This window comes from Bombina bombina, chromosome 4 (genome assembly GCF_027579735.1).
Source record: "Bombina bombina isolate aBomBom1 chromosome 4, aBomBom1.pri, whole genome shotgun sequence".
NCBI lineage: Eukaryota > Metazoa > Chordata > Amphibia > Anura > Bombinatoridae > Bombina > Bombina bombina.
The window spans coordinates 1178385987-1178404910 of record NC_069502.1 but is presented as its reverse complement, the minus strand read 5'-3'; the positions used below and the strand labels follow the sequence as shown (position 1 = coordinate 1178404910).

At 35.1% G+C, this 18924-nt stretch overlaps 1 protein-coding gene across 1 annotated transcript in view; it reads left to right on the top strand.

Annotated features, from left to right (window-relative positions):
- Window positions 1-18924, top strand: part of PLB1 (phospholipase B1) — a 185362-nt gene that overhangs the window by 151848 nt on the left and 14590 nt on the right. The window contains exons 51-58 of the mRNA XM_053712807.1: window positions 642-702; window positions 2352-2410; window positions 4445-4512; window positions 11756-11799; window positions 12395-12494; window positions 15878-15929; window positions 16667-16747; window positions 17972-18037. Of these exons, the coding sequence (XP_053568782.1) occupies window positions 642-702; window positions 2352-2410; window positions 4445-4512; window positions 11756-11799; window positions 12395-12494; window positions 15878-15929; window positions 16667-16747; window positions 17972-18037 (531 nt within the window). The remainder of the gene's footprint in view (window positions 1-641; window positions 703-2351; window positions 2411-4444; window positions 4513-11755; window positions 11800-12394; window positions 12495-15877; window positions 15930-16666; window positions 16748-17971; window positions 18038-18924) is intronic.

Below are 18924 nucleotides of genomic sequence, written 5' to 3'. Positions count from 1 at the left end.
ACATCAAACACAACTTTCCTTCAGATACCTGCAGGGAGGTCCACCAAATTTATTTCATGTTTAATGTCCCTTTTAGTTATATTTTTGCATGCCCCCTGACCCTCACACTGTCAGAACCCTTTCTAAAGCCTTTTTCTTTCTGTACAATGCGGCGGGAGGTGCAGCCAATCAGATGCCGTACCACACATATAAGATTTATGAGCGTGCACTTCTGTCTGCAAAGTAATGCTGAAATGAAAAGAGAGTTGCAAGAACAGTGCTGACTAATCTCTTTTCATCAGAATGGGACTTTAGAGCATGCTTCCATTATCGTCTATGATGCGTGTGGTACAGAATCTTATTGGTTGTACTTCTCATCTGCAATTTAAAGAAGGAAAAGGCTCTGTACAGGGGGACGGTCAGCAAGGTCTTCAAATAGACATGAGGGTGTGCATACTTGTCATGTAAACCATATTTCATGAGGAAGGGAGGGAGCATGGAGTAATACAATAATGCAATGCTTTAAAAATGTTAAAGGAAAAAGATTGCTGTCCCTTCCACATTAGTAAATCTGCTGTGACCTCGAAGAAAAAAAAAGCTTTTAGTAATGTATTATATCCTAGATAATGGTGTTAGTTTAATGTTCTTTCCTTGTGCTGTAGAACTGGGGCAGTGATCTGTCATGTGCTGGGGCAGGACCCTCTTCCAGCATCCCAACATCAGGTGAGAATCATGGAACTTTTTAGGGGTCACATCTTCTGTGTGATAGGAATAAAAACATATACATTTTATTACAAGTTATACACTTAAAACTAATAGCCATCTGTTTAACATTCTGTTTTGCCATCCAATGAACTATAATCTCTTGTAAAAGCTTTATTCCTGTGCTCTGTCTTCTGTTCTTAAAAATATATATCTGATGGTCTGACTTTTTGTCTATCTGTCTGTCTTACTGTCTGTCTGTTTATATAATGAAGGACCAATAAGGGACATTATGATCAAAACTTAAAAGCAGATGAATGCATTTCAGTTTTGATGAGATATTGACAGTTTGTACCTGCTCAGACGCAAGCACAGTCACTTTTTGTGCCATTACCGACATAATACAGTTCACCATTAAGGGCTCTATTTATCATTCCAATTCTCCTATATGTTCTCCTAAAAGTTCTCATGAGAAATAATTCTCCTATTTATCATTCAAAAATACTCCTAAAATTGGGCAAGTTCGACTGTAAAATTCTCCTACTCTGTTCTAACTCTCCTTGGAGAACATGTTCTCCAAAAAAGGGTTAAATTCAATCTTTTTAGTCGTATTTCATATAGTTCTCCTTATAATTCTCCTAGTTACAAATTTATCATTTAAATTCTCCTGTGGAGGACTGAAAGTTCTCCTGCAAGTTCCTACCTTAAAGTTCTCCATAGCTAAAGTGGAGAACAGCATTAGAAATCTATTCTCTACCAGTTGTAGAAGCAGTTACACACAAAAAAAGGGCTCTACAAGGTGCAAAAATTATCTATAACAAAGCACAATAATAATGGTTATTGGAGTGCAATAATAAGTTATGATGGAATAAAAAAAATATATATAATGGAGCACCAAAATAATATATAACAGAGCACAAAAATTATATCTATTGGGGCATAAAAATAAAATATAAAAAAAGCGCTAAAATTGAAGCACTAAAACAATGAAAATGTAGATCTATTTCAAATATGAAAGTTTGCTGAAGAGGGGCCTTAACAAAGCTACTAGGAAGGCTGTATAAAGATTTCTATTGGTTTATATATGATTGACATGGAGAATAGTTGCTTATTTTTAGTGATAAATAAGGAGAAGATACTAATCCGACTGGAGTAATTTATCATTAGTTCTCCCCAGCTCTCCTCAGCTCTCCCATGGAGAAAAAACAACTTTTTTATGATAAATATGGGCGCACATGTGCTCCTCTCCTAAGGAGAGCTGTGGAGAACTGATAGGAGAACAGAAAGGAGAATTCCCCAAATGATTGATAAATGGAGCCCTAAGGGACTGAATGATCAAGCTCTGAATGGCCCTTGTTTAAAGACCGCTGCTCCATAACTTGTCCGCCTGCTCTGAAGCGGCGGACAGAAATCAACCCGATCGAAAGACCCTCTCATTAGCCACAAGCATTGTAGCTCCCGAGCAGAACAGGTTCTGTGAGCCAATCAGCAGTTGGACGTTGACGTTAAACACTGTCGGTTTCTTACTTTAAAGTCAGTAATACAAAATTATTATGAATTAGAGTATGCCTTTATTTCATAACAATGCCCCTTTAAATGTATTTTGTTATTATTTGTTTTATATTCTGCAATAATATTAAATAGAATATTAAAAGCACTTTTTTTTTTAGCTCACAAGCTCCGCCCAGCAGACATTAAGGTGGTAGCAGCCCTGGGGGATTCGCTAACTGTAAGTGCTCAATGCATATCTTAATCTATTTTTATTTAGTTATTTGTTTATTTTTTAAGTGACAGAGTGCAGGCAATATTAAACAACTTATTATCTATTATCAGATTTCTTTTGAGCACATCTGGTGAGCCAATGACAAGATACTTATATGTAAAGCCGCCATCAACAGCTAGTTGCCAGTAATGCATTGCTGCTCCTGAGCCTACCTTGGTTTACTGTTTAACAAAGGATACCAAGAGAACAAAATACATTTGATAATAGAAGTAAACTGAGAAGTTCATTAATATTGCATGCTTTATCTGAATCATAAAAATGTAATTTTTACTTTACTTTTCTTTAAGGCGCCGCTAAAGAAAGGCACTTATAGATTTTCCTTTTAAGCTTATCTTTACTGATGTTTTTAAATATTACCCTTTTTGATCTTTTAGACCTTAAAGAAACAATATACTGTAAAATTGGTTTCCCCTTAATGTATTTACAGTGACTTGTTATACCAGCTTTAGAGTTAAAATGTATTTGAATTTGTATCTTTAGCAATATTTTTGTATATGAAATAGCTGTCTCTGATAATTGAAGCATCAACCCAATAAAATGGACTGAGCTTGGAGGGAGAGCAGATCTCATTAGCTTATGTCCCCATAGTTACACAATATCATCCATATCTTATCTCTCACTGTTTACACAGAGAGACCCATACTAGGGGCCTAATGATAAAAAGCATCCTAATAATGGTGATATTTTAAAAAGGGTTCCAACCAGGGGTAAAGTCCAGCGGGAACGCATGAGAATGGAGTTCCTGCACTATTTTTGCAGGTGGAACTAAGTTCCCCCTGGACAGAGAACAGAAACGCACCAGTAAACACTGCTGCTGGTCAAAAACAAAGTATGGACACCCTGGATCTTGACATTAAACAACAGACTTCATGTGTATCTAGTTGAGTTATTTTAAAGTTGTTTTAAAAAAGGTTCAGTGTTTTAACACAGAATATTTTTTGCTCATTAGTTATTAGTTGGGAGGTGTCAGCCAGCACCCTTTATTAATGAGAATTTCAAATCCAACTGGGTTGATATACATAAGACAAAAGTGAGTTATAGTCCCACAGAAGATGTGTTTTGGCTCTGTAACTGCTAAAGTAGGAAATCATTATCCCTGTGTACTATTTATGTAAAAAACACAAGAACACCCTAATTTTTTTAACATTTGGTGCGTGTGCGCAATATTCATAAATCTGTCAGAAGTGTAGATCTCAGTGACAAATTTTACAAAAAAGTAGATAACAACTCACCAAAGTCCAGGCACCCCTGCTATAGACAATAATGAATTGCAATACAATTTGCATTTCTCAACAATTCCAAAAAAACACGTACGAATTTCTGTTTGCACATTAAGTGTACTTAAATTACAATTTATGCTGTGCATATTTAATACAATTTATTCCTGTGTAATTTACATACAAATGTTATGTTTTTGATAAAATACGATTTTGTTATGATTTTTGATGCACATTAAGAATAAAAGTGTTTCCTATGTGTGAATGGTACAATTATTTGTTTGTATGATTATTAAATTATGATTTTCATTGTGCACTTTTGTTATTTATGCATCTCCTTCCCATACAAAAATGCAGTATACGCCCCATAGCGAGACGCCCTGTTTTTAGGGTAAAAAGTGGCTTTATATCATTCCAATAGGGAAATAGAAGGACTGGCGAGCATTCTTTAATAATCTCGCTAGCCCAGAGACCATTAGATAACCAGGCCCTCTATCTGATCTATAAAAATGTAACATTGACTTTCATAGTGAAAAAGGGATTTATAAAAAAAATATTCTATATGAATGGAGTATTTTATTTTTACACTATAATCTCCTTTCATTTTACCATTTGCTACAACTGTCAAACTTTACATTTCAGAAAATGCTGAACATTATTGGAAGTTATATTTTCAAAATATATCAATTTTGTCTGTGGTTTGTAATAACAATTCTCGGCTCTTTTGTTTCACAAATATTTATAATTATTATTATTATTTCAGGCTGCTTTTGGAGCCAATGCATCTGGACTTCTAGATCTGTCAAAGGAATGGAGAGGAATTTCCTGGAGGTAAAGCTTTATTCTCTCTCTTCTCTTGAAAACACAGCAACATGTTATTTCTCATTTCCTAAAAGGCTGCACCAAAATACACTATATAGAAATGTGTGTGTCTTCATAGGGCTCCATGTACTAACAGGCGTGCGGACAGCTTCTCAACTCGCAAAGCTGTCCTCCCACCTTCACTACACATGGGCAGCGGATCTGTTGATCCGCTGGCCCGTATGTATCATTGCACACTCATCGCAGTGTGTAATGCCCGCCCCTTTATTCGCACAATTGAAGGGGCTGTCAATCACAGAGAGCGAGCGAGCTCTCACTGATTTTCCCTCGCCACCTCAGAGGTGGCGTAGGGTGTAAGAAGCAGTGGTCTTATGACCGCTGCTTCTTACATTGCGGGTAGCAGGCTCGCATATGCGAACTTGCCCTTCAAGGACTCCGGAGCAGCTTTCGCTGCTTTGTACATGGAGCCCATAGACTTTAAGAAATGTTGCCATTTTAAACAAATATCTTAATGTTAATTAAATGATTGTTTAGAATATACTGCTAGAAATGGCACATAGTGTAAATCATTATACACTGAAGTGGCAGTATACTTACTGTACTCATTTTATTGGGATGTGAGAAAGTACTCTACAAACCCCTGTTTTTTTGTTTGTTTGTTTTTTAAAAAAGAAACTTTGTCCGGATCATTGAGAGTGAGAAATAATAATAGAAAGTTTATCAGAAAAAACCTATGTAGAGCTTGTGTGTGATTCTTTATCATTGTACATAAATTGTGACTTACGACTACAAATCTAAATTTTCAAATACAATTTTTTTTTTTTTGGAAATCCATTTTTTTTTTTAGAATATAAATCTTTAAGTACAAAGACAATTCATTATCATGGAAGTACAATTTTGGTTTTTTTTGGATGTACAATCTTCTTTTTTGGAATTACACTTTTATTTTTTGGAAATACAAGACAATAGGGCGGAATTATCATTGTGCGAGCGGACATGATCTGATATTGCGGATCATGTCCGCTGCACATCGATAAATCTTGTGAACTGCTGGTACAATGCCGCCCCCTGCAGTAGGGTTGCCACCTCAGCCATGTTTTCCTGGACACTTATGAGTTACACATGCTGCAGGGTGTGCAGGGAGGAACATGTATTGTGTTTCTGGACAGCACTATTCATGTTCCTCCCTGTATTTTAAGGGACGGGTGGCAACCCTACCCTGCAGATTCACGGCCAATCAGCCACTAGCAGGGGTGTCAATCAACCTAATCGTATTCGATCGGGTTGATTTATGGCGATGTCTGTCTGCCACCTCAGAGCAGGCGGACAGGTTATTATGGAGCAGCGGTCTTTACGGAGCTTGATAAATAGGCCCCAATGTCTTCTTTTGGAAGTCCATTTATTTTTTGGAATGACACTTTCAGCATGTGTCAAAACACTGTCAATAATAAATCTAGTTCCTATTTTGCTAAAGGACTTGTGATGTCATAGCATTCAGTTCAGTAGTTTGCCTGGGAACTAGCAGCTCTTTTGCTTTCAATTAAATGTGGAGAAGAAAAGCTGCTAATATAAACGCTGTGATTAAATTATCAAAATCAATATTCCTTAGTACATTATTGTTATAGAACAAGGCAGAATAAGCACTCTGGGCATGTTAAAGCATGTTGTATAGTAAAATATATCAAACATACTCTTAAAGAAGACCACATTCTACAGTAAGTTTTTGCTGCTACCATAAAAACTGAAATTAAAACATCAACATCATTATTCCTCTGTATAGTGCTGTAAGGTGCAGAATAATCACTTCTGCATGTTAAAGGGCCATAATACCCAAATGTTTAAACACTTGAAAGTGATGCAGCATAGCTGTAAAAAGCTGATTAGAAAATATCACCTGAACATCTCTATGTAAAAAAGAAAGATATTTTACCTCAAAAGTTCCTCAGTAGCCACCTCCCATTGTAAAGGATTTCTAAGCAGCATTTTAGTGTGTTTGTCCTGGGACATCTGAAGGGATGAGCATCGTGCACTCTCATATTATTTCACCAATCAGGTAAAGGAAGCTTACTATGAAATCTCATGAGAGTTAAGTCAAATCTCATGAGATCACAGTAAGAGTTCATGGCCTCAGCACTGCTGATGCTGATTGGCTGCTGTTCATTTCTACATTTTTTTAAATTTGTTTACCTGCAGCTGGGAGCAGCTGAGTATAACTTTTTACACAGAACTTACTCTGGTGAGCTGAGGAGATTGTAAGGTAAAATATCTTCCTTTTTTACATAGAGATGCTCAGGTGATATTTTCCTGTCAGCTTTTTACAGTTATACTGCATCAGTTTCAAGTGATTTAGCATATGAGTATTATGTCCCTTTAAGCCATTTTATATGATACGTGATAAGTGTTAAAATGTTTACCTGAGATGTTGATGTGCTGGGATTATCAGCCATTTTGCCAGGCAAACCACTGAATGGAAAAAAAGTAAAAATCGTATTATATTTCCAGAAAACAAAAAAGTGTAATTCCAAGAAAAATTGTATTTGTACTTAAAGATTTGGATTCTAAAAAAATGTATTTCCAAAAAATAAATAAATTTGTATTTGTATGTCACAATTATGTACAATGATAAAGAATCACACACAATTGCCTTTTTGACAGCAAACTTATTCCATTAAACATACATAGGTAGTCCCAGGAGCAGCAAGGCATTACTGGGAGCTAACTGCTGATTGGTGGCTGCACATATGTCTCTTGTCATTGGCTCACCTAATGTGTTCATCTAGAGCACTGGTTTTCAAATCTAACTAATCAGCTGATTATTTCACCTGTGCACCAGTTCAGATATCCACAAAATGTGGCCTGTTAGGGAGGACGGAGGACAGGTTTGAAAACCAGTGATCTAGAGCTACCAGTAGTGCATTGCTGCTCCTTCAATAAAGAATACCAAGTGAATGAAGCATATTTCATAATAGGAGTAAATGGAAAAGTTGTTTAAAAATATATGCTGTATTGGTTGGAATACAACACACAGGATTAAAGGGACACTGAACCCAATTTTTTTTCTTTCGTGATTCAGATAGAGCATGCTATTTTAAGCAACTTTCTAATTTACTCCTCTTATCAAATTTTCTTTGCTCTCTTGCTTTCTTTATTTGAAAAAGAAGGCATCCCAACTTTTTTTTTGGTTTAGAACTCTGGACAGGACTTTATTGGTGGAAGAATTTATCCACCAATCAGCAAGGAAAACCCAGGTTGTTCACCAAAAATGGGCTGGCATCTAAACTTACATTCTTGCATTTCCAATAAAGATACCAAGAGAATGAAGAACATTTGTTAATAGGAGTAAATTAGAAAGTTGCTTAAAATATCATGCTCTATCTGAATCACAAAAGAAAAAAATTGGGTTCAGTGTCCCTTTAAGCAGTAGCTAGCTTTGTATTTGCTCAAATGGCTACAACTAATCTTATTACATTTCATATTCATACTTTTTGTGAAATAGTAAGTAAGGATATGTTACAAAATAATATTCTTGTAGGTTAGACACATATTACTCCAGTAATGCAATATTGCTTATTATTATTGTAGTTTAAGTATGAATACAATACAGCTATGTATTCTTGTAGGTTAAGTATTAATACAATACAGCTATGTATTCTTGTAGGTTAGTTATTAATACAATACAGCTATGTATTCTTATAGGTTAAGTATTAATACAATACAGCTATGTATTCTTGTAGGTTAAGTATTAATACAATACAGCTATGTATTCTTATAGGTTAAGTATTAATACAATACAGCTATGTATTCTTGTAGGTTAGTTATTAATACAATACAGCTATGTATTCTTGTAGGTTAGGTATTAATACAATACAGCTATGTATTCTTGTAGGTTAGTTATTAATACAATACAGCTATGTATTCTTGTAGGTTAAGTATTAATACAATACAGCTATGTATTCTTGTAGGTTAAGTATTAATACAATACAGCTATGTATTCTTGTAGGTTAAGTATTAATACAATACAGCTATGTATTCTTGTAGGTTAAGTATTAATACAATACAGCTATGTATTCTTGTAGGTTAAGTATTAATACAATACAGCTATGTATTCTTGTAGGTTAGTTATTAATACAATACAGATATGTATTCTTGTATGTTAGTTATTAATACAATACAGCTATGTATTCTTGTATGTTAGTTATTATTACAATACAGCTATGTATTATTGTAGGTTAGTGAATAATACAATATAGCTATGTATTCTTGTAGGTTAGTGATTAATACAATACAGCTATGTATTCTTGTAGGTTAGTTATTAATACAATACAGCTAATTATTCTTGTAGGTTAGTTATTAATACAATACAGCTATGTATTCTTGCATGTTAGTTATTATTACAATACAGCTATGTATTATTGTAGGTTAGTTATTAATACAGTACAGCTATGTATTCTTGTAGGTTAGGGATTAATACAATACAGCTATGTATTCTTGTATGTTAGTTATAAATACAATACAGCTAATTATTCTTGTAGGTTAATTATTAATACAATACAGCTATGTATTCTTGTAGGTTAGTTATTAATACAATACAGCTATGTATTCTTGGAGGTTAGTTATTAATACAATACAGCTATGTATTCTTGTAGGTTAGTGATTAATGCAATACAGCTATGTATTCTTGTAGGTTAGTTATTAATATAATACAGCGATGTATTCTTGTAGGTTAGTGATTAATACAATACAGCTATGTATTCTTGTAGGTTAGGGATTAATACAATACAACTATGTATTATTGTAGGTTAGTTATTAATACAATACAACTATGTATTATTGTAGGTTAGTTATTAATACAATACAGCTATGTATTCTTGTAGGTTAGTTATTAATACAATACAGCTATGTATTCTTGTAGGTTAGTTATTAATACAATACAGCTATGTATTCTTGTAGGTTAGTTATTAATACAATACAGCTATGTATTCTTGTAGGTTAGCGATTAATACAATACAGCTATGTATTCTTGTAGGTTAGTGATTGATACAATACAGCTATGTATTCTTGTAGGTTAGTTATTAATACAATACAGCTATGTATTCTTGTAGGTTAGTTATTAATACAATACAGCTATGTATTCTTGTAGGTTAGTTATTAATACAATACAGCTATGTATTCTTGTAGGTTAGTGATTAATACAATACAGCTATGTATTCTTGTAGGTTAGTGATTGATACAATACAGCTATGTATTTTTGTAGGTTAGTTATTAATACAATACAGCTATGTATTCTTGTAGGTTAGTGATTAATACAATACAGCTATGTATTCTTGTAGGTTAGTGATTGATACAATACAGCTAATTATTCTTGTAGGTTAGTTATTAATACAATACAGCTATGTATTCTTGTAGGTTAGTTATTAATACAATACAGCTATGTATTCTTGTAGGTTAGTGATTGATACAATACAGCTATGTATTCTTGTAGGTTAGTTATTAATACAATACAGCTATGTATTCTTGTAGGTTAGTGATTGATACAATACAGCTATGTATTCTTGTAGGTTAGTTATTAATACAATACAGCTATGTATTCTTGTAGGTTAGTGATTAATATAATACAGCTATGTATTCTTGTAGGTTAGTGATTAATACAATACAGCTATGTATTCTTGTAGGTTAGTTATTAATACAATACAGCTATGCATTCTTGTAGGTTAGTGATTAATATAATACAGCTATGTATTCTTGTAGGTTAGTTATTAATACAATACAGCTATGCATTCTTGTAGGTTAGTTATTAATACAATACAGCTATGTATTCTTGTAGGTTAGTGATTGATACAATACAGCTAATTATTCTTGTAGGTTAGTTATTAATACAATACAGCTATGTATTCTTGTAGGTTAGTTATTAATACAATACAGCTATGTATTCTTGTAGGTTAGTGATTGATACAATACAGCTATGTATTCTTGTAGGTTAGTTATTAATACAATACAGCTATGTATTCTTGTAGGTTAGTGATTGATACAATACAGCTATGTATTCTTGTAGGTTAGTTATTAATACAATACAGCTATGTATTCTTGTAGGTTAGTGATTAATATAATACAGCTATGTATTCTTGTAGGTTAGTTATTAATACAATACAGCTATGTATTCTTGTAGGTTAGTTATTAATACAATACAGCTAATTATTCTTGTAGGTTAGTGATTAATATAATACAGCTATGTATTCTTGTAGGTTAGTTATTAATACAATACAGCTATGCATTCTTGTAGGTTAGTTATTAATACAATACAGTTATGTATTCTTGTAGGTTAGTTATTAATACAATACAGCTATGTATTCTTGTAGGTTAGTTATTAATACAATACAGCTATGCATTCTTGTAGGTTAGTTATTAATACAATACAGTTATGTATTCTTGTAGGTTAGTTATTAATACAATACAGCTATGTATTCTTGTAGGTTAGTGATTAATACAATACAGCTATGTATTCTTGTAGGTTAGTTATTAATACAATACAGCTATGCATTCTTGTAGGTTAGTTATTAATACAATACAGTTATGTATTCTTGTAGGTTAGTTATTAATACAATACAGCTATGTATTCTTGTAGGTTAGTTATTAATACAATACAGCTATGCATTCTTGTAGGTTAGTGATTAATATAATACAGCTATGTATTCTTGTAGGTTTGTTATTAATACAATACAGCTATGTATTCTTGTAGGTTTGTTATTAATACAATACAGCTATGTATTCTTGTAGGTTAGTGATTAATACAATACAGCTATGTATTCTTGTAGGTTAGTTATTAATACAATACAGCTATGCATTCTTGTAGGTTAGTGATTGATACAATACAGCTATGTATTCTTGTAGGTTAGTGATTAATACAATACAGCTATGTATTCTTGTAGGTTAGTTATTAATACAATACAGCTATGTATTCTTGTAGGTTAGTGATTAATATAATACAGCTATGTATTCTTGTAGGTTTGTTATTAATACAATACAGCTATGTACTACATGAAAAGGTGAATTGTTTGCAATACTTAATGTTATTTTCTTACACATAGGATATGGGTGTATGCAGGATTATTTATGGAGGGCAACAATATAAACATAATAATATCAATGACAACATGTAATGTCCTTAAATACGTTTCTAAATACTGTGGGACTTTGGAGAGTAAAGTGGTTTGGAATATTTTCTTTAAACCAATACAATTTCTTTTTCTCCTAGTATTGGTGGGGATGGAACTCTGGAGACGCACACAACATTGCCAAGTAAGTATCGAAAATGTTTAGTCCTCCATATTTTATTAATTTTACAACTAACATCCTTCAGCCACCATATTAACGCTACATCATTAACTTCCGAAATGTAACATTGTGATCAGCATTGGCAGACATTTTGACTGCCCTTTAAGATTAAACAGCTAAACATTTCAAAAATCCTTATGAACTGGAATGTGGTCTGTTTAGCCTATGGGGAGGGTCGTAAGGGATATAATCCACTGTCTTTTTAAAACGGGGGGGGGGAGAGGCTCTTTGCATTGGGCCCTTGAAAGGTGAGGGTGCAAAAAAGTAGTTTTAGAAGCTCTGCAGGTGGCCATTACTCTGATAATAAATATATATATACAGTATATATATATATATATATTTTTATTTTTTTATTTTTTTTTCACTGTCCCTTTAAAGACCCCTGTCCACATTTTGCATACAAAATAATAAACTTTGCACATTTTTGGATATAATGTTTTATGTTACGTATTTTATTTGAATAGTAATGGTTAACAGATATCCGTAAATTAATTTGTAAAGATTTAATCATCTTTATCTACATTAGAACTCACTTTTCATTGTTATTTTATGTTTCAAGATATTTTGAAGAAGTTCAATCCTAACATAAAAGGTTACTCCATTGGAATTGGTAAAGAAAACGCAATGTTTAATGTTGCGGTTGGCGGAGCTAAGGCAGAGTAAGTTAAAGTCATTAAGCCTATACATACTGTTGTTCAATGTTCTACAATCAAAGTGTTAAAGACACATGCACACTCCTGAGCTCCTTTGAGCCTACCTAGGTTTACTATGTGTGTGTGTATGCTTGTGTGCGTGTGGTGTGTGTGCTATGTGTGTGTATGTATGCTTGTGTGCGTGTGGTGTGTGTGCTATGTGTGTGTATGTATGCTTGTGTGCGTGTGGTGTGTGTGCTATGTGTGTGTATGTATGCTTGTGTGCATGTGGTGTGTGTGTTATGTGTGTGTATGTATGTTTGTGTGCGTGTGGTGTGTGTTATGTGTGTGTGTGTGTATGTATGCTTGTGTGCGTGTGGTGTGTGTGTTATGTGTGTGTATGTATGCTTGTGTGCGTGTGGTGTGTGTGTTATGTGTGTGTATGCTTGTGTGCGTTTGGTGTGTGTGTGTGTGTGTGTATGTATGCTTGTGTGCGTGTGGTGTGTGTTATGTGTGTGTGTATGCATGCTTGTGTGCGTGTGGTGTGTGTGTTATGTGTGTGTATGTATGCTTGTGTGTGTGTATGCATGCTTGTGTGCGTGTGGTGTGTGTGTTATGTGTGTGTATATATGCTTGTGTGCGTGTGGTGTGTGTGTTATGTGTGTGTATGTATGCTTGTGTGCGTTTGGTGTGTGTTATGTGTGTGTATGTATGTTTGTGTGCGTGTGGTGTGTGTTATGTGTGTGTGTGTATGTATGCTTGTGTGCGTGTGGTGTGTGTGTTATGTGTGTGTATGTATGCTTGTGTGCGTGTGGTGTGTGTTATGTGTGTGCGTGTATGTATGCTTGTGTGCGTGTGGTGTGTGTTATGTGTGTGTGTATGCATGCTTGTGTGCGTGTGGTGTGTGTGTTATGTGTGTGTATGTATGCTTGTGTGCGTGTGGTGTGTGTTATGTGTGTGTGTATGCATGCTTGTGTGCGTGTGGTGTGTGTGTTATGTGTGTGTATGTATGCTTGTGTGCATTTGGTGTGTGTTATGTGTGTGTATATATGCTTGTGTGCGTGTGGTGTGTGTGTTATGTGTGTGTATGTATGCTTGTGTGCGTTTGGTGTGTGTTATGTGTGTGTATGTATGTTTGTGTGCGTGTGGTGTGTGTTATGTGTGTGTGTGTATGTATGCTTGTGTGCGTGTGGTGTGTGTGTTATGTGTGTGTATGTATGCTTGTGTGCGTGTGGTGTGTGTTATGTGTGTGCGTGTATGTATGCTTGTGTGCGTGTGGTGTGTGTTATGTGTGTGTGTATGCATGCTTGTGTGCGTGTGGTGTGTGTGTTATGTGTGTGTATGTATGCTTGTGTGCGTGTGGTGTGTGTTATGTGTGTGTGTATGCATGCTTGTGTGCGTGTGGTGTGTGTGTTATGTGTGTGTATGTATGCTTGTGTGCATTTGGTGTGTGTTATGTGTGTGTGTATGTATGCTTGTGTGCGTGTGGTGTGTTATGTGTGTGTATGTATGCTTGTGTGCGTGTGGTGTGTGTGCTATGTGTGTGTATGCATGCTTGTGTGCGTGTGGTGTGTGTGTTATTTGTGTGTATGTATGCTTGTGTGCGTGTGGTGTGTGTGTGCTATGTGTGTGTATGTATGCTTGTGTGCATGTGGTGTGTGTTATGTGTGTGTGTATGTATGCTTGTGTGCGTGTGGTGTGTGTTATGTGTGTGTGTATGCATGCTTGTGTGCGTGTGGTGTGTGTGTTATGTGTGTGTATGTATGCTTGTGTGCGTGTGGTGTGTGTTATGTGTGTGTGTATGCATGCTTGTGTGCGTGTGGTGTGTGTGTTATGTGTGTGTATGTATGCTTGTGTGCGTTTGGTGTGTGTTATGTGTGTGTGTATGTATGCTTGTGTGCGTGTGGTGTGTTATGTGTGTGTATGTATGCTTGTGTGCGTGTGGTGTGTGTGCTATGTGTGTGTATGCATGCTTGTGTGCGTGTGGTGTGTGTGTTATTTGTGTGTATGTATGCTTGTGTGCGTGTGGTGTGTGTGTGCTATGTGTGTGTATGTATGCTTGTGTGCATGTGGTGTGTGTTATGTGTGTGTGTGTGTGTGTATGTATGCTTGTGTGCGTGTGGTGTGTGTTATGTGTGTGTGTATGCATGCTTGTGTGCGTGTGGTGTGTGTGTTATGTGTGTGTATGTATGCTTGTGTGCGTGTGGTGTGTGTTATGTGTGTGTGTATGCATGCTTGTGTGCGTGTGGTGTGTGTGTTATGTGTGTGTATGTATGCTTGTGTGCGTTTGGTGTGTGTATGTATGCTTGTGTGCGTGTGGTGTGTTATGTGTGTGTATGTATGCTTGTGTGCGTGTGGTGTGTGTGTTATGTGTGTGTATGCATGCTTGTGTGCGTGTGGTGTGTGTGTTATTTGTGTGTATGTATGCTTGTGTGCGTGTGGTGTGTGTGTGCTATGTGTGTGTATGTATGCTTGTGTGCATGTGGTGTGTGTTATGTGTGTGTGTATGTATGCTTGTGTGCCTGTGGTGTGTGTGTTATGTGTGTGTATGTATGCTTGTGTGCGTATGGTGTGTGTTTTGTGTGTGTGTGTGTGTATGTATGCTTGTGTGCGTGTGGTGTGTGTGTTATGTGTGTGTATGTATGCTTGTGTGCGTGTGGTGTGTGTTATGTGTGTGTGTGTATGTTTGTGTGTGTGGTGTGTGTGTTATGTGTGTGTGTGTGGTGTGTGTGTTATGTGTGTGTATGTATGCTTTTGTGCGTTTGTTGTGTGTTATGTGTATGTATGCTTGTGTGTGTGTGGTGTGTGTGTTATGTGTGTGTATGTATGCTTGTGTGCGTGTGGTGTGTGTGCTATGTGTGTGTATGTATGCTTGTGTGCGTGTGGTGTGTGTTATGTGTATCTATGCTTGTGTGCGTGTGGTGTGTGTGTGTTATGTGTGTGTATGTGTATCTGTGCTTATGTGCATGTGGTGTGTGTATGTATGCTTGTGTGGTGTGTGTGTTATGTGTGTGTATGTATGCTTGTGTGCGTGTGGTGTGGTGTGGTGTTATGTGTGTGTGTGGGGGGGCACATGTGTTTGTATGTGTGCGTGCCTGCGTGTGTTTGGATGTGTCTGCATACTTGTGTGTGCATGCGTTTGTATGTGTGCATGTGTTTGTGTGTGTGCTTGTGTGTATGTGTGTGCACGTGTGTATGTGCGTACTTGTCTGTGCATATATTGTGTGTGTGTGTACTTGTGTATGTGTGTGTGTATGTGTGTGCTTGTGTGTATGTATGTGTGATTAGATCATTTAATTCTCATTAATGCCATGTGTACATTCTTTTGACAATCTATATGTATTTTGGAATATTGTCTGCAGCCAATAGAAGTCTGTTCTTGTTGCTGATGCCTCATATTTCTTCCATAGAAACATGCCAAGTCAAGCCCGTACGCTTGTGGACAAGATGAAACAAAGCAGTGTAAGTATTTTATATATTATAAATACTTATTAACAATGACAATATGGAAGTGTTTTATATATGTTACTCTGAGCTGCCTGTTGGCCTTGATATCTACACTACACATTATGTATCAATGTATTGTGTTAATAGTTTAATAAAACGTACAATCAACCAACAGTAACCAGGTACGCTGGTCACACTGATCAGTAAATTAGCATTGCTAATAGTTTACCTATAGGAAGTAAGTTGTGTTAATTTAAGTGAGGATTTTTCATTTCTTCTGTCATTATTTTTTTTTATTTTTTTTTTAAATATGTTGATCTTACACTCTTAATTTATAAACTCAAGTATGTAAGTTTTGTAGTGCTCACGGTGGAGCTTTATGTGTTTATCCCTCGCAAAAAGGTTAAACGAACCTGAGCAGTATTTTATCTATGTATTTAACGACTTTGCAGAACAAGCTAGTGCCTGTGATTTTCCTATTGTTATGTCCCTTTAATGAGCCTAGCGTACTTTATATTTTAAATACAATTTAACATTGTGAGTATTGTGAGGTATATACAGGTGTATCCTTGCATCTCCAGTTTCAGTATAAACATTTTTCCCTGCATATATAAACTAATATTTCTCAGGAACATTTAACTGATTATATATTAATTTCCTTGTAAACTAACGTAAATCATCACCTACCAAGTGTAATAATACAAGTGCGTCACGCTATTCTATTCTGATAGATCACTTCTTTCTTCCGTTAGGTTATCAATTTTAATGAGGACTGGAAGCTAATCACGCTCTTCATCGGGGGCAATGACTTGTGCCAGTACTGCCAAAACAGGGTATGTTAATAGGATTCTGATATTCTGATATAGTACTTATATGAAACATACAACAAATAATATTTTCAAATTTCTATAACTTTTTTTTATAACACTTCAATATTTTATCTTATAATACCTGAAATTAAAATAGGCATTGCCATATGTGTTTGATCATTTCTTGATCGTATCTGTGCTTTTAAAATTAATACCAAATAATTTAAAGGGATATTAAACCCACATTTTTTTTTCTTCATGATTCGTATAAGGCTTGCAATTTTAAGCAACTTTATTATCAAATTTTCTTCGTTCTCTTGCTATCTTTATTTGAAAAAGAAGGCATCTAAGCTAAGGAGCCAACCAATTTTTGGTTCAGGACCCCAGACAGCACTTGTTTATTGGTGGGTGCATTTAGCCACCAATCAGCGAGCACAGCCAAAAATGGTCCGGCTTCTAAACTTACATTCTTGCTTTTCAAATAAAGATAGCAAGAGAATAAGGAAAATGTAATAATAGGAGTAAATTAGAAAGTTGCTTAAAATTGCATGCTCTATATGAATCATGAAAGAAAACATTTGTTGAAGGACAATCAAAATGTAGTTCTTTTTTTTAAGTATGAAGTTCAAAATACTTAAAGGTACATTCAAATCAAGCAAATGATATCATAAATAAGAAAGAGTATTATTTAATCATGCTCAATTTTTTAACATGATAAAATGCTATGAAAGAACTTAGATTTTGATATGCACAGGAAATGCACAAAGCTCACTGGCTGGCAAGGGCATCTCCCGTTGCTCTATTGGTGCTCAGTAACATGACCCTTTCAACAACTTTAATTGAGCAAAGATCACATATTAATATAATATACTATAGTAATGTATTGGTAATATGACGGTGTGAATTGTATCAACAGGCAAATGAAAAAGAATATTATGCTTTTCTTTATAGCATCAGAATGTTTCCTTTTCAAATGTTGGAATCTCTGAAATATCAGTTATACAACAGCACTGATATCATATGAAATGACACTAATCTGATGCCAATAAATAGGTAATGGGCGCAATTCCTTACAGTGCTCTGCTCCTATAAAATAAATCAGTTATTTCCATGTAATACTAATATGGGAGCATTTGTGTACAAAGAGAATGATACCAGGCTGCATGGTTTAATAAACGTGATTCTTGTTATTTAATAAGGAAATTTAACTAGATGAACTAATCGTATTTCCTCCATCTGCTCCTTCAGGATCGGTATTCACTAAGCAATCACATAAAGCACATTGAGACGGCGCTTGACATATTTTACAATGAGGTAAGGCTGCACACACCCTTATCATTGTATGATAAAGGGGCATTATTAACCAGTTAGGAATTCCAGCGTATAACTGCCAAACAGTAATAGAATAGCCAGATTGCAGTTGATCATACTCTAGTACCTAGGAATACTAATGAAAGAGGAAAGTGTGATACAAATGTATTTCTCCATGTCTCTATGGGTTTATTTCTTTTAACATGAGAATAATGACCTTAAAATGATCCTGTCCTGTTAAAAAATCTTTTTTATTTTTTCTTCTCTCGTTTTTTCTATTTTCTTAAAAGACCAGTATAGATTTGCATAATAAACAAATGCATAATAAAAAAAACAGTGCAATAGCACTTAGTCAAAACTTCAAATGAGTAGATTTTAAAGTTATGTCTATTTCCTCCTGTATCATGTGACAGCCATCAGCCAATCACCAATGCATATATGTCTATTCTGTGAATTCTTGCACATGCTCAGTAGGAGCTGGTGACTCAAAAAGCATAACTATGAAAAGACTGCACATTATGTTAATGGAAGTAAATTGAAAAGTTTTTGAAAATTGCATGTTATGTCTGAATCATGAAAGTTTTATTTTGACTTGTGTCCCTTTAAGGTAGCATCTGTCACATATTTTCTTTACGGAGACTCTTTAAAGCATGCGCGGGTATTGCAAGTATTGTAGGTTTGGTAACACAGTTATGTTGTTGGTGTAGTCAGAGGAAACAGGTTAACGGCTGGGCAAAAATGGAAAGATAAATTGATATTGGTATAGTATTAGCACCACTGGATTCCATGAAACGGAACTCATTGGATTCTTTACCAGATATTCTCCAGTTTATGTAGAAAATGTAAAACAACAGAACCAGACAAAGAACAGACTCTAACTGACTCCATAG